Source organism: Balaenoptera physalus (genome assembly GCF_965194825.1).
Source record: "Balaenoptera physalus genome assembly, chromosome: 6".
In the NCBI taxonomy this organism is placed as follows: Eukaryota; Metazoa; Chordata; class Mammalia; order Artiodactyla; family Balaenopteridae; genus Balaenoptera; species Balaenoptera physalus.
Window position 1 is genome coordinate 125,222,306 of NC_138885.1, and position 15,679 is coordinate 125,237,984.

Here is a 15,679-nt window from a genome sequence, read left to right on the forward strand (position 1 = left end):
CTATGGCAAAAATATAAAAAAGGCAAATTCTTTATTAAGATAGACACTTGGAATATTCTGCAGACTTACCTGATTTGATGTATTGACGGTAAAAGGATACAGGTCCTTCAGGTAAATCCTTGGCATATTGTCCAGAAGCATGCCATAGAGGGGCATGTATAAACTTGCTATCTGGGCCTGCTTCTTCTAGGTGAAAAAGTAGTCAAAAGAAATGATTCACGTCAAAATCAATAGACTTGTAGGTTTGATATGCATTTAATGCAGTGAACCATTAAATGGTGTTTAGGGAAGGGAGAGAGGAAGACCACTTACTGGTTCTCTGTATCGATCATCAAATGAATGCTTAGCCATTAGATTTTTTAGGACAGCTAAAGCCAAGTGCCTGATATCTTGGTCTTCTTGCAGAGCAAAGCCAACTTCTCGGAGCAGAATTCCGATTAAGAAGTGTTTGCGGCAAAACTCATTCGTGACTGAATATTCAGGCATATCTTTGTGAGGAAGGTAAAGAGATCATGTTATTGAAAATCAACTGATCACTTGATAATCGAGAGAGATTTAGCAAACAACTATCAACCCCTCTCACTGCTAGAAGGGATTCAGTAATACAGTCTTGCTACAGAGACGAAAAATGTGAAGAGGGGCATTCAGCAAGTATTCTTTTATACTAATCCAAATAGTACTCAATGTCAAATGTCAAATTCCATAAACGTGGCATGTCTACAGTAGTACCGGAGTTGAAAGGAGAAAAGCTTATTTTCTGCCTGGAGGAATCAGGAGATGTGACCGGAGGGAATATGTTGAGATGGACCATTGAGGGTGCTTAAGGTTGAAGATGCAAAGAGTCCGGGGGCTGGGGGGGGGCAGTTGGAGGCAGTGGGGGGAGGAGAGGAGGTTGGGAGAAGGGATAGGGTTTCAGTGGCACAGACTTCTGAAAGCACAGTTATGTGAGGAGCACAGGTATGGAGGAGACCGGTAAGCACAGCAGCCAAGAGGAGTGGGGAGAATTAAGACTTAAGAGATATACTGGGACTGGATGATGGACAAAATCAAGTACAAATTCCTAAGCTGGTGTCTTGGTCCCTGAGCCATTTGCAAGTAATTCTATAGGAAATGTTAGGTGACTGACGGCTTTGAGATCATTGGCCCAATCAGACCTATGCTTTATTGATCCATTAATATGATAGGCTATAAATGGGAATTGGACTGTAGGGAGCTGTGGGGTGAGGGCTACCATCCAGCAGGCTGTAGGAACAGGGAAGGGGGGATGGTGAGAAGGCATCTGGACCTGGGGTAGCAGGACCCAAGTAGTAGCAGTAAAATCACCAGGACAAGTGGGCTGCAGGACGTAAAAGAGCAAAGAGAGAGGAAAACCAAAGGGGGCTGCACCATTTTGAGTCTGAACTATAGAGAAAAGAATGTTAAAATCTCAAGTAATAGTGCATTTATTGAGAATGGGCCAATGTGCTTTCTAAACGTAACTGTTAATAACAGGACTAGCGTCCAGCCTATAAAACAGGTATTGTGTGCCAACACTCGGCTAAGCACTTCACAAGCGTTATCTCCATTACTCCTCAGAACTACCCGTTAGGAATAATGAACTATTAGAATACTCCAGGTCATAACTGACCAGGAGCAAAGTAAACACACCGATTTTTAAAAAATGCTGCTGGGGACAAAATTACGGGAAATGTGGAAGTTCAGGAAACTAAGATCAAAGGGCTTAGGTTAAATAAATCTTTCCATGAAATACTGAGTAATAGTGAGGGGCCAGAAAGAGAACAAAGCTTTCCGATTCCCGATCTATGGCTAGAAAAAAAATTGCCAGGACTATTTGAAGTTATAAACTCGTCTGGGGTCAAAATAAACTTATATGATTCTAATAATCTCAAATCCTGAGAGAATGGTTTGAACTAGGGTGTGGTTTATTGATAGAAATATCATATAGTTTCATTGAGCAAGCGTGTTATTACATACAATTGGGAATTTTATTTATGATGCACTCTAAGGAAATTTCAGATGCTTTGGGAAATTAAAAAAATTCCAACTCTGGAGAATAAAGTATGAAAGAATGCAAGTTGGGGAAGCATTTAATTATCTGTGACAAGAGAAAGCTCAATCAACTTTTTGACTATTTTGATTAGATGATATTAAACATATGGCTATGTATTAGCATCTGGAAACTGGAAATTTGAAGTATCTATACTCATCAATATTATCAAATTATGATGTGGTTATTAATGCTGAGATAGTGTAATATAAAATATTATTTACCTGATGCATGTAACTCTTGTATTGATTCTGAAGGTGTCAAAGGATCTGGATTTAATATAAATAAACAAAAAGTTCAGATATATACATACTCAGATACACACTATATTCATTAACTATGTGTAATTTATACTGAAAAATTAAAATACACTGTCCTAAAATATGAGTGAGTCCCTTCAATAAAGCTTTGTTTTTCAAGACAAGTACCTTAGGTTGTTTACTTCTTTCCTTAAAAATGAATGCCATGAACAGAATTATTCTAATTCTTAGCCTTCTTTTTGGACACCTTTTTGTTCTATCAGAAATCTGCTTGCTACAAAACATATTTTTATGTTCACTGTTGATAATATCATATCTACACAGAGACTGTCAGGCCTTTTTCTGAGCTACTGATAAGTAGTAAACAACCAGAATCCAAATGACAAAAACAGGTTTGATCCTCTTGAGTGTCGTAACCAGCCTGCCTAATGCAGTAATATCTTGGCACTAGTTCATAAACATGAAACTAAACAAAAAGCGAAAAATGTTACAGTCCAAAATAACTTTTCCACCCTTTATTCTATGAAGGCATTTAGATAAATGTGTTTCATAAATTGGAAAAAGAATGGAATAATGTATACAGCTTATATTTAAGATTGGCATGACAAAACTTTTATAGGCTTGATAATGTACGTTACTTTCTCTTTCCTTCCAAAATATTAGTGTGAGCTATAATATATATGAAGAGGCTCTTTACCATCTTAGTTTCTGCTTTGCATGAATATCAAAACTGTGCCTTGTAATTTACTCATGCTTAGAAGTATTTAATTAATCAATTTATTTATTTTATTGAGGTATAACTGACATATAACATTATATTAGTTTCAAGTGCACCACATGATTTGATATAGGTACACCTTGCAAAGTAGAAGTAAAGTATTTTAAGGTAATAAATCATTTAAGTATTTTCTTTGTAGCTTGATGTTTGATTAGTTTCTGATGTCTAGATGGGTGACGCTTATTCTCTACCATGATCATGCTGATATGTGTGTATATACATATTTTAACAAAAGTAACAAATGAAAATATTGTCTATAGACCATTTATACTATAGTAAGTATAGTAAACAAAATGTGAAGCCCCATTTTTACCTGTGCACCCATCTCTGCCTCTTTCTGACTCAGAGGTACTGAGTATTTACAATGTTGCCCATTTGCCTGCCTTCTTTTCTCCCTTTCAACCTAACAGTTTTCTTTGTATAAAACTCATTTTGAGGAATTGCATTTTAATGTAGGCACATTGATAATCTTAAATGAATTTATACTCGCAAAGTATAACTTTTCCTCCCTGTAATTTTATGTCTCTCAAAATCAAAGGAAAGTTGTCTTTTGGAGCCAGTATGGTGAAAGACAGTATGGGTCTAGGTTAAAATTCTTTGATTTACAAGCATCAATTTTATGGTTTTCTTGGCCTTCTCGTTAATGAAAAAGGAAACATAGACAAAAATTGAGAAATACAGAGCCGTATTCTTTACCACACGCCACCAACTTCTGCATTTTAACCTGATTACCTGGCTCTAATCCCATGTGACCACTTCAGACAAAACCAACACTGAAGAAACAGGGAAACAACAACAAACAAACAAAGGCAAAACAAACAAAAAAATATATTTGTTCCCATTGTAGGAACAGACAAAAATTCTGGGAATTATTACCTGGAATGTTTGCTGATCTTATGGGGAGACACAAAGGAATAAAGTGTTCATGCTGACATACTTCTTGAAGGAAATCAAATTTATACTGGCATAAGGTCTGAAAAAGAGGCAAATAAATGACTATTATTCACACACTAAGAAAATTAATAGAAAATCTGCACTTGAATCTTATATCTAAAAAGGAGGTGGAGTTACTTTTGTGTGACCACTGGGTCATTGTTAAATTTAAAGGATTTTGTCCCCTCTGAAGTGGTAAATGTAGTCAGGCCCCCTGTTTTTGGAGATTGGACAAGGCCTGTTCAGGAAATGATCCCATCTGCAACTTACATTGAGCTTCTATGAGATACAATCTTACTCAGCCCTATTTTTTGCTTCTTTTGGCATGTATGTAACATGTTTATTCTGGGAAAAATAGGTCCTTACCACATGTACAGAGGTCTTCAACTACATTCAGCTCAAAGAACATATCACTTCAATGAACTCCTAAGATCTAGTGCTAAGGAAGACAATGGTGCAGATAATCTAAAATTACAGTGAATCTCTCTCCATCTGCCATTTAGTTTTGGAGTACGTTATCTAATTCCACCTCTTTCCTGCCCTAGCAAACAGGTCTGTCATTTCAATAATGTTTTGAGTAGGACAGAGATAAACAAAGTGCAGACATGGTCTAAGACAACTTAATACAATCACATAAATAGGAACAATCAGCATGTTCATAGCCATTCTATTTTCATTGTCATGCAAACTAAGTAATCAATTTTTAAGACTCAGATTGTGTTCACTGTATTCACTAATATCAGCTAACAAAATAAAATATATTCCATTTGCTCAGATATTTTAGAATCATATTTTGTGGCAACTTTAGTCAATAATTTAAAATACTGCCATCTCAACCAAGGGTAGTATCTGACTTAATCCTTCGCACATCCAAGTGAAACGAAGCATAATTAAATTACATGGTAGTCATTCTTCACTGAGTATATTCTGTTTGGTTTTTGATAAAATATGTAGTTTAAGTTCGCTGGAATTATACCTAAAATGATATTCTGCAAATATCATGCATAATTGGAGCACTAATGAAGGATATTCTTCCAAAAAATATTTACGGAGAGAATTGGATTCTCAAAATCAAATGACATATAACCCTGTAACTCTCCTAGCCTAAAGTATATCTTCACTGCCAAAAAATAATGTTCAGGCTCCTAAGCATAACATGAAAGGCTCCAAGAAGATCATTATTTATTTTTGGCTTTTCTGTATTCGTTACTCTTTCCCAATACCTAGATAATTTCCCAATGGGGACTTATCTTCCTCCCAATGGGTAAAGGTTAATGGGGAACTATTAATTCAGGTGCCCTGTCTTCGCTCCCTAAGAGGCAGGCATGTGACCCAAAGCAGCTTGGTCACATGCTTCCTCTCTGGAATGTAAATCTTAAGCCGAGTATTAAGAAGGAGAAAATGGTCCCATTTGATTATTTAGACAGCAGCAGACCCTGGCCACTGGTTCATCCTTTGTGATTACTCTTGTGCCCTGGAAGTGCCTTGGTCACTGCTCTTTTCCAAGCTTAGTTCTTGAGCTCTTTCATCAATGCTGTTTACCCCAATATCCTTCCAAAAAATTCCCTTTTGCTCAAATTGGAGTAAGCTTCTGTTGCTGCGAGACAAAGAACCTTAACTGGTAAAACTTTCACGGTCTGGCCCACTTCCAGTCTTATTTCCCTCTAGCATATGCCATACTACGTAGCTCAGTGGTTCTCAACCTTGAGAGTGCAGAGGAATCACCTGAAAGTCTTGTTGCAATCCAGATTTCTGGGCTCCCCTGTGGTAGCTCTGTTCCGAGATCACTGGTCTAGGAACCACACTTTGAGAACCGCTGCTCTCTAGACAGTACTGTTCCCTATCTCCCAAAACATAGCCCCTATTTAGGTAGGGTGATCAACTGTCCCATTTTGCCCAAGACAGAAGGTTTCCAGGGAAGTGGGATTTTCAGTGATAAAACCAAGACAGTTCTGAGTAAACTTGAGGCAGAAGAATTGCAGGTGGAAAGAATCACTCCTTTCACCGCCCACAGGAAATAAAAGTGAAATGTAAACACTTTCATTCCACACTCCTTTTTTGTCCCCCGTGAAGGAAGGACTGGGTAGACTTACTTAGCACATGAACCGTTTTAAAAGGCTGCCTCTCATTGGTATAGAAATTATTTTTTGATATGGATAATGGATAGGTTATTGTTTTAGACAGATATACACAGAGACCAGTTTATTTATTTAAAATGCAACAGTTTAGAAAGCAAGCACTCCTGTACATGGTTCTTACCTTGGGATCACCAGAGGAGAACATGCTGACGTAACTGTTAACCGTCTTAAACACAAAACCCCGGTCCATAAATGTAAAGCAGCGCTAAAAAAGTAAAATTCTAAATTCAGACGTTTTTACTTTAAGGATCATTAAAGATGTTAGAAAAGATGATTCAATATATTGAAGTAAAATAACATTTAACTAAATGTGCTGTATAATAAATGTCTTAAAAATCTCTGCAATATGTTTAAGCGTTCATCCACATATGGCAACTAATTAAAATACTAGATACAGTACACACACCAGAAAGTTACAAACCCATATTTATCAATTTTCTAAAACATCTCTTGGAGCTTTGCAATGAGGTCTTTCCTTTTAATATAGAAAGTTTTAGCTTTTACTTGTCTATTTTTTAAAACCACTTAGTTACATTTTATTATTATTGTTTTTTAGTAATTCGATTCCATAATTCCTCAGGTGAAGAACCTTGCTGTGCAACATTGGGTAGGAACAGGGCAGAGACATGTCAGGAAAACCTTTTAAAATCTCACTGGACAAAAAAAATAAATAAATAAATAATAAAATCTCACTGGCCTCCTTCAACAGAATAGCTTTTCTTTTCAGCCAAGGCAGCTTGAATTTGAAGAGTGAAGGTAAGAGATCCTGGGATTTCTATCAGTGAGCTGCTCACTGTCTCTTTATTATGTTGTCAATCTCTCTTAACTGTAAGAACGAGAGCCTTAAACAGTAGGTAGGTTTGGAGGAGTCAGGCAAGCGTTCCAACTTGGTATAGCACCTGCTCTCTCTCCCAAAGACCCATGGCCATGTCACCAGTAACCAAGCTACAGTGGCCAATTACTGCACTGGAAAAGTGTGAAGTGGGCATGGACCATATTTACTGATGCAGTATCTTGGGGAGGCACTATAGCAGATTGGCATATGGGGTCATCACTGCGTGTGTGGGGGTTGCATTCTACCCAGCCACATGTGTGTGAGCATGCGTACTACATGGGAAAATTTCTCAGCTGCTACATCACTCAGCATAGAAGCCTTCTTTCTTGTCCAAAGAGCCCTGTATGGTCCATTGTACTGGTTTTGCATCTCTTGATCTCTCCTCAATTTTACAAACAAATCTCTTTTCTCAGAAAGGACTGAACATAAAATCTTGTTATAGGTAGTCTACCAAGCGGAAAGTCTCGCACTGAAATACGCCCGTGTGTAAACATGAGCTTTTTTCTCTAATAACATTTTTCCAGTTGTTTGGTCATTTATATGTTTGTTTTGTTTCCTTTTCCATTTTTCTTTGTTTTCTTCTGAGTTTTTTTTTTCATTACCTATTCATTATGGTGTTAACATACTGCTTCATTTATATTTTCATTTTCAATATGGATTTAAGTTCCTTCAATAACTCTCCCCTTAGAAAAAAGTAAATGGCTCCCATGTCCTCCCACTTCCCAAAAGAACAGTGAGGAAAGGTAGACACCAGAGCATAATCATAAGCGCAGGAGATGTAGAGCACCTATAAGGGGAGGATGGGAGGAAAAGAGGGCTTTCGTGTCCTCTGCACTATGCAGGCTCCCAGCTAGTGTGTCAAATCCTCCCAGGATGCAGAAGGAAGTCCCAACTGGTGACCCTTGGACTATCCCCAATATGGAGCTCCCTCCCCAGAAGACCTCTGCTTTCTCTTTCCTGCTGGGAGGAAGCTTGTGTCTCACCTTGCAGAAAGAGGAAGACCATCCAGTATAACTGTGGGTTCTAGAAACTTCTCAAGAAACAGCAAGAGAAAAGAAGCCCTTTGGTGAAGACACAGGGCCCTTTGATTAGATAGAGAAGGGGTTGGTGAGTCCTGTCATTGAACAAGGGTAGTGGCAATTGCCACCTCCCAGGGACTACTGTAGCCAATCTGTGAGCTTTTGAAGGAGGCCTAACTCCATCACCCATGAATGGGGAAAGTGAGGAGAAGACTGCCTACCCTGGGGATCTAGGAAAACTCACTTAAGAGTTTCTTGAGATTTAAGAAGACTTTCTTTGTGGTAAACTTGTCATTCTCTTTCTAAGGGACAGTGAGGGAAAAGGAGGGGTCATTCCTAAGATACAAAGCCAGCGGAATCAGCCTTCTTCCTGCAGAGAGCCCTCCTGCAGATCAAGCTTCATCAAATGTGTCTCTCCTGTCACCAGTCCCCTGTGTCTGGTCCATCCCAGCACCTTCTTAACCCCAGGCGAAGAGGCTCTTCTGCTCATTGCTGAGGGGTGGAGGGACCACTCTGCTTTTATTTTAAAATAATTTATACTAACCTTCTATATGAGTAGAAAATAACTTATAACAGGCTTTGGTAAACTATGGCCCATGAGCCAAAAGTGGCACACTGTCTGTTTTTCTAAAGAAAGTTTTACTGACACAGCTACACCCATTTGTTTATATGTTGTCTATGGTGAATGGTCTATGGTTGTTTCTGTGTTACAGTTGCAGAGTTGGGTAGTTGTCACAGAGACTGTATGTCCTGCAGAACTAAAAATATTTAATATTTGACCCTTTATAGAAAACAATTTTGCAGATTCTTGATATAAAGGATAACTTATACCCTATCAGGCTTTTTCTCAGTTTGGCTTAGTAAACTAAAAGCCAAATATTCTAAATTACATGCAAAAATATATTTTTGTATATATGGCTGTTGTAATGAAAAAATGTTTATTTTGTCTCATCAACTGTGAAAGTCACAGTTTTACTCTATAGATGGTTCAGTGATGAGTTATGAAATTCCAAGTTGCAAAACACACCACCTGAGTGCCTTTCCCTGTATATTTTACAAAACCTCTGGGCCCATCATTTCCTTTCCTTTGCCCCTGTGCTAGGTATCAGCTTATGTACCACCCACAGCAACTTTTGCATAGATGAAGTTTCTAAAAAACATTTATTTATTCCACAAACACAGAACATTTAAGTAAAATAGAGTAGATATGAAGACTTTCCCTTTTCACTGACTTGCTTATCCATCTTTTTTTTTTTCATAATTAGAACTATCACAGATGTTTCTTTAAACATAATTTGCTACCAAAGTCTGTTTTTTATATTAGATGATTTCCGAAAGCTAATTGAAATAAAGTAGAGATTAGTCAGACGAGGGGGTAAAAAGATATAGCTGTCTGAGAAGGAAAATTAAAATCAGAATGAACTTTCCTTTGCCACCTCCTTGGTATTATGTTTGCATGAGAAGAGTATCTAGACAGGTACGCTCAGGTAAGTCAGAGTTGTGACCCAGACTGGCAGTGAAAAGAAAAATTACAGAAGCTACATAGGTAGCCATGGATCCATTCACACTCTATCTTCTTCCAGGAGAGAACAGTCAGAGAAATCGACAAGGTTTCTGGCATAAGTGATACAAAAACACTACTTTCCATCATTACATGATGTAAAGGAGGGCACATTCTCACCTAGGACATTTTCCTATGGCCACCCCAGAGGTACCATTCTCTCCACTCTTGGAAAGCAATCTTGGTACAACCATGGTGTTACAATTATATTTCAATTGTTAAATTCCAATGACAACTAATTTACGGTATATGATTACTAATGTAGAACTCAATAACCAAAACAGGTAAAAGTCATCCGAAGCCTCAGCTGAGCGAATAACTGTTATCAGATTTCTGGGAATATAGAAGATTTATAATGCCAACAATGGGCAATGTTGAACAGCTGAACGCTCAAAGTTCATCAATTCATAGGCATTGTGCCAAATGACTATATTCAATTTTACATAAGAAAATCACTTTCTCTCCCTTTCCCTTTTCCTCTCCTAGTTCAAATGATTCATCCAATAAATTTTACAAAAAGTTTTTTTTAAGCTTTCTGTGTCAAATAAATGCCATCAAAACTACAATTTTAAAACAATGCTTGTACGATGGGCTTTTATAATGTACAATATATTAAACTAATGTTTTCATTTATAAACTTCACATATAAGTATTGCTTTCAGTTTGCAGTTCATGGATCCACATATCTTATAGACTATATTTTTTTTATCTATTGTCAATCCATGCTTTTTACCCACAGATTTCACAACCACTGGTATCACCATTAGCTTTATACTTTGTGCCTTTTTTCATCTTGGACATTCATGTTAGACATTAGTTTATGTACCACCAGAAGCAACTTTTGCATAAATGAGCTCCAAGGGAAACATATATTTATTCTAATAAGTACAGAGCATTTAAGCCAAAAAGGGTGGATAAGGGGTCTTTTCCTTTTTTAAGAGACTTGTTTATGCAACATTTTTTTTTGGAATTTTGGGAAGAATATTGCAGATATTTCTTAAATGTAATTTGCTTACAAATCGGACAGTATGCCATTTTTTTTTCCAAATTTTCTTTTCCATCAAGCACTTCAAATAAACTACTAGCATAGTAATAAACTTTATTCTCATAGGTCTTAAAAACGTGGTAGAAAACGAGAGTAATGTTTTTCTCCTTTACCCTTTTCCTCCTCAACTCTGACCATCCCCTTCTCTTTCTGAAGCAAGAAAAAAAGCAAAAATAAGAGACAAAACAGTGAAGAAAAAGAAATACAAGATGAGAACATAGTATGTAATTTGAAACTGCATTTAACACATTAAAAAAGAAATTAGACTGAATTAAAACTCACCAAAGACAACTTAAGCTAATTTTCCATCTACCTCCATAGCCTCTTAACTTTATGTTAGTAGTATTTATTTATAAATTCCCACACCTGTCCAGTATGTTCTGGGGTCTACCACAAAGAAACAAGTGAAATGGCTTCATCAATAGTCAATAGTTGGGCAAAAGAAGGAATAGAAGAAAAACATTATCTTTCTGGTTGAATGTATTATCTGTTAAATGATACACCATCATTCTACATTAGCTTTTCTTGGACTAAGCACATTTTTCTTCTCAATTCAATAGAAATGCCTGTAATTCAAAGAAATGATGCTAAATATATGTATGTGTATATATATATATATATTCACTTTATGTTGCTCAATACTTTAACTGATAATTTTCCTTTTATGTGATTAATGCACAATATTTTCATCATGTAAAAAGACCCTAGAGGTAATATAAGAAAAATGCTAAATTCCCCAAAATTTTCCCGAAGTGGCTATTTGGCATCACTGTTAGAGCTGTAGCCAATCCAAAACATCACTTCAAGGGCAGAAAAGCCCAAGAGAATAATATTGTCACAGTGCAGCGTCTTTAAAAATCTCATTTTTCTCTTTAAAAATATTTAGAAGTACTATATTTGGCAACACTCAAGTAGATACTTTTCTTTAACCTTGGTTTTTGTTCTGTATGACTGCAAATTGGAAAAAATATCAAAAAGTATTTCAAGCAAGAAAGATGTACAGATGAAAGTATTCATCTAATCCTGGTAGTCTTGACTTTTCATCGTAAATGAAACTGTGACTTAAATTAACATTTAGAGTATCTCACACCCACTATCATGGAGGCTTGAATAGAACTGTGATCTTGTATAATTGTACCTTAAGAAATCTGGCAACGCTGTGGTTTGCCCTTCTTGTTTCTTCAAGTGCATCTTTGTTTTTCCAAATCATGTGGTCGGCTAGGCTCATGACAAGATTGTCCAGTTCATTTTGGTAAGATTCAGGAAATCTTTGAGGCCGAGAAAGCTAAGGAAAGAATGGATCATTTCTTTATAATGTGACCCATGAAATACTAAGTCTGGAAAACATAAACTGTAAGCCTTACTACAAACAAAAAGTCTTTCTGAAAACTTGAAAGCAATAATAAAATAAAGCCCTTTTAATTTCAAGGTCATGATTTTCAGCATTTTCATTTAATGTTTCCTTCTATTTTGGCCAATAAATGTTTCACTTTTTCATTATAAATTATAACATATATGAATTGCAGACTATTCAGACAATGTAGAAATGTAACATTTTTTAATAACCTCTTAATTCCCCTCCTTTCCCTCTCCGGAAATAACTACTATCAATGGTTTAATGAATATTATTCTAGATTTTCTTTGACTCACAGTTCTCTAATTTAAAAATCAATTATTTTGATTTTTTAAAACTAGGAATCCTCCAATAAACAGCTATAGGAAATCAGTGAATGAATAACTGAATGAGTACAGATATTGGTTTGTAATGTTCTCTAATAAGTAGTGAGTCCCAGCTAGTCTTTTTAAAATATTTATTTCAGCTTTATTGAGTTATAGTTGACATATAAAATTATAAGATATTTAAAGCATACACTGTGGTGCTTTCATACACATACACATTGTGAAAGAATTACACCCTCTACCCCTCATCTAGTTAATTAAGCCATGCATCAGCTCACATACATATTTTTGGGGAGAGGACATTTAAGTTCTACTCTCAGCAAATTTCAATTACACAATACAGTGTTATCAACTATAATCACCATGTTTTCCATTAGATGCTCAAACCTTATTTATCTTATAGATGAAGGTTTACACAAGCTAGTCTTAACTCAATGGTCCCAGCATATGCCACCGCAGATGCCTGTGGGACTTCACAGTCAAGATGCTTTTGCCACAAGATAAAAAGTGATTTGGCTGTGAGATTACATAACATACATTGAATAAAACTCTATAGGCCCCTAAAGACTGCCCTCAGTCCAGGAATCCACGCCCCACCCCCCCAATTTGAACTCCTGCACATAAAGGGAAAGTTTCAGGCAGCTGAGTGTTCCCATTTCAATCTCTACTTTGTGAATTTACACAGCCTCTTTGCACGAGATAGGTAAGATTCATTCATCTTTACAAGTTGGCTTTAAAATTAGACTCGCATTTTCACTATAGACAGAAACAGGCAATTGAGAGTTAGACAGTGCCATATTCTCTAAAATTCTGAGCACCCAGCCTTCCATGAGGCAAGAATAAAAACCACAGAGGCTAAAATTACAGGAACTGCATAGAACAAACAGTGATTAATTGTAGGACGCTGGAGCTGACTTGGACTGGCTTTTTTTTAAGCCATTGTACCAGGACATGACTGTATAGACATTTTGAGGATTTCATGGTTACCCTCTGTATATATTCAAAGCTTATTGTTGAAATCAAATTAAGTTAACAACAAATAAACCTAATGGATTTAATTGCAGACATCATTTTTCATCCTGTTCCAGATACATTGGGGAAATAAGGGTAAACAATTCACCTATGAAAGCAGCAATCACTTTTTAGGTAATCAAAGCACATTTGTAGTTTTCCTCTTTTCATTGTGTTAGTCCTCCAAGATACATTAAACATATCAATGTCAACATTTTCTTCTCAGGGACATACAGTAATATCTTGGACTTTGATAATCCCTCTGTTCCTCTGTTTTTTTTGCCTTCCTTTCAAACTCCCCTTGTAGCCTACTCCCACTCTTAACCCAAAGACATGCTGATTGGTAAACACACGAGTAATATTTTTAATTGCTCTCTGGAAGTTTATCCCAAGGGCTTGAGGCGGGAGAATTCCTGAGCTGGGGATGGTGGATTTTCTGTCTCAGGACAGGGGAGTAAGGTGACAGCATGGTTGAATCCCAAGCTGCAGAGCTGGAACGCGTTGGAGAACCTGGGCTATGATATGGTGGAGGTCGCAAGGATCAGGTGAAGAATACAGGGGCTGAATTTCAGGCGTTTGGGAATTTCGTTAAGAACAAGGGGCTGACGGGAAACAAAAGGTGTAGCCAGTACAAGAAAACTTTGGCTACTAGAGCTCAGGATTGAGAAGACATTCAGCACTTCCTAGTAAATAGGAATTCACCTTGGACAAGAAAGCAGGGGTCACAGGGAGGTGTTATCTGCCTTTCAGAGGACCAGACTAGGGGATCTGACTTCTTCACATCTCCTTGATGATGGAAGCTTTTTTTAATAGCAAAGAAAGCTATTCACTTCACAATTAAAAAATAAGTAAAGAAAATGCAAATAGCTTGGGAGATGTTTATTGTGAATGCTTTCAAGTCAAATGATGGTATCTGGTCTTCTCCTACTGTGATAGAGATGGTTAGAAAATTGGAAGGCCATGCACCTCTGGAAGAAAACTGGGTATAGTGATTATTATGGAAGAGGGTAATGAAAAGGGAACTTGAATCAGTGAAGAAAAACTCTTGTTTACGATGAGTTCCTTTATTCTTAGGCTGTTCATAAGGGTGTTTTGTGACCTATCTATTTTAGCAGATACATACTGGTGGGAACTAAAGGATTTTAGTCCAATTTGTTCTTTTTACAGATGGGAGAACAGACTCTGAGATGTTTAGTGTCTTTTTTTTAAATCATCTAACATGTTAGTGGCAGAGCAAGGATTACAGTGGTGAGGTTTCCTGATATAGCTTAAGAACAGAGAGATAGGAATCATTCTTAGCTTCATGTTAGATTTTCTCTTCCTCCCGGACAGGACGCTCTTATCTCTGGAAGTAGAAGAGCAGACACAGCTGAAAAGCAAACACAGGACTTAAGAACTAAGAGTTATGGAATACCAGAGATGATTAGATGTGCAGCCAAGGCAGGTCTGTTATGCTTATGTCAAGGCCACGTTTGGAAAGGCCTGAGGTCTGGAGGCATGGATGGGGCATGTGGATGGATGACCCGAGGATGGTGGCTTGGCAGACTCCCCTGAATCCTCAGTGCCCCATCCCTCTCTATTCAGAGTCAGCGCTTCTCCTGTGTGGGAGTACACTGTAAAGGTCTCTCCCTGCAAGACGACAGGCAGACCCTTCAGGAGCTGTCCTTCCTCCTCTCCTGGAGCTCAGGCCATTAACTGGGATTAAATGCCAGCTTAACTCAGCTGTGAACCTGCTGGGCCTAATAAGGTAAGGAAAAGCGTATACCCCAAGGAGTTATAGGAATTAGTTAGCATGTACCAGCAGGAGCCACAGTGGGAGTACCACTGAGATCGGATGTTGAGTGTGTTTGACCAAGATGGCCAGAACATAAGAATGGATAAATTCAAATTCATTGACATGAGGGCACTTTGTCAGGACACGGGCTTAAATAAGACCTCAGGGGATGGACCACTCCCTGTTAGTTGGCTCTTAGAATCCTGGAGATGGCTCATTTTAAGCAGAATGGAAATGCCTAGGTTGCCCTGGCAGATGAATGAGGAAGGAATAAAGAAGCAGACGAAGGTGGACATGTAGGAAAGGAAATATGAGCCCAGAAGACCCACTATTCACCAAGGCCATCAGGAAGGTACTGGGGACCGACATCCCTAAGACCGTTCAGTGGTGTCTCCCATCTGCAGGTGAGAGAGGCAGTCACAGTGTTGGCTTGCTAATAGTCATGAGGATGAGGGTCATCAATATAACACAGGCCATGTGATTGTACCTAATCTCCAGGGGCCAGGGGGTTGCGATTACCAAAACAAATGGCACATCTGGAGAGCAGCCAAGGGGGCTTGACTCTCAGGGAGGTACAGAGCTGATTAATGACATGTTG

The 15,679-nt window shown here is 37.7% G+C and overlaps 1 protein-coding gene across 8 annotated transcripts in view; it reads right to left on the reverse strand.

Moving 5' to 3' along the window:
• DOCK10 (dedicator of cytokinesis 10) overlaps positions 1 to 15,679 on the reverse strand; it is a 281,723-nt gene that overhangs the window by 40,611 nt on the left and 225,433 nt on the right. For all 8 annotated transcript variants that reach the window (XR_014264570.1, XM_082464595.1, XM_082464594.1 and 5 more), the window contains 6 exons: positions 11,755 to 11,901; positions 6,278 to 6,361; positions 3,962 to 4,058; positions 2,272 to 2,316; positions 313 to 488; positions 70 to 186 (listed from right to left, as the gene is read on the reverse strand). Coding sequence is in view for 7 of the 8 variants with exons in the window: in XM_082464595.1 (XP_082320721.1) it covers positions 70 to 186; positions 313 to 488; positions 2,272 to 2,316; positions 3,962 to 4,058; positions 6,278 to 6,361; positions 11,755 to 11,901 (666 nt within the window). In the remaining variant the exon portion in view is untranslated. The remainder of the gene's footprint in view (positions 1 to 69; positions 187 to 312; positions 489 to 2,271; positions 2,317 to 3,961; positions 4,059 to 6,277; positions 6,362 to 11,754; positions 11,902 to 15,679) is intronic.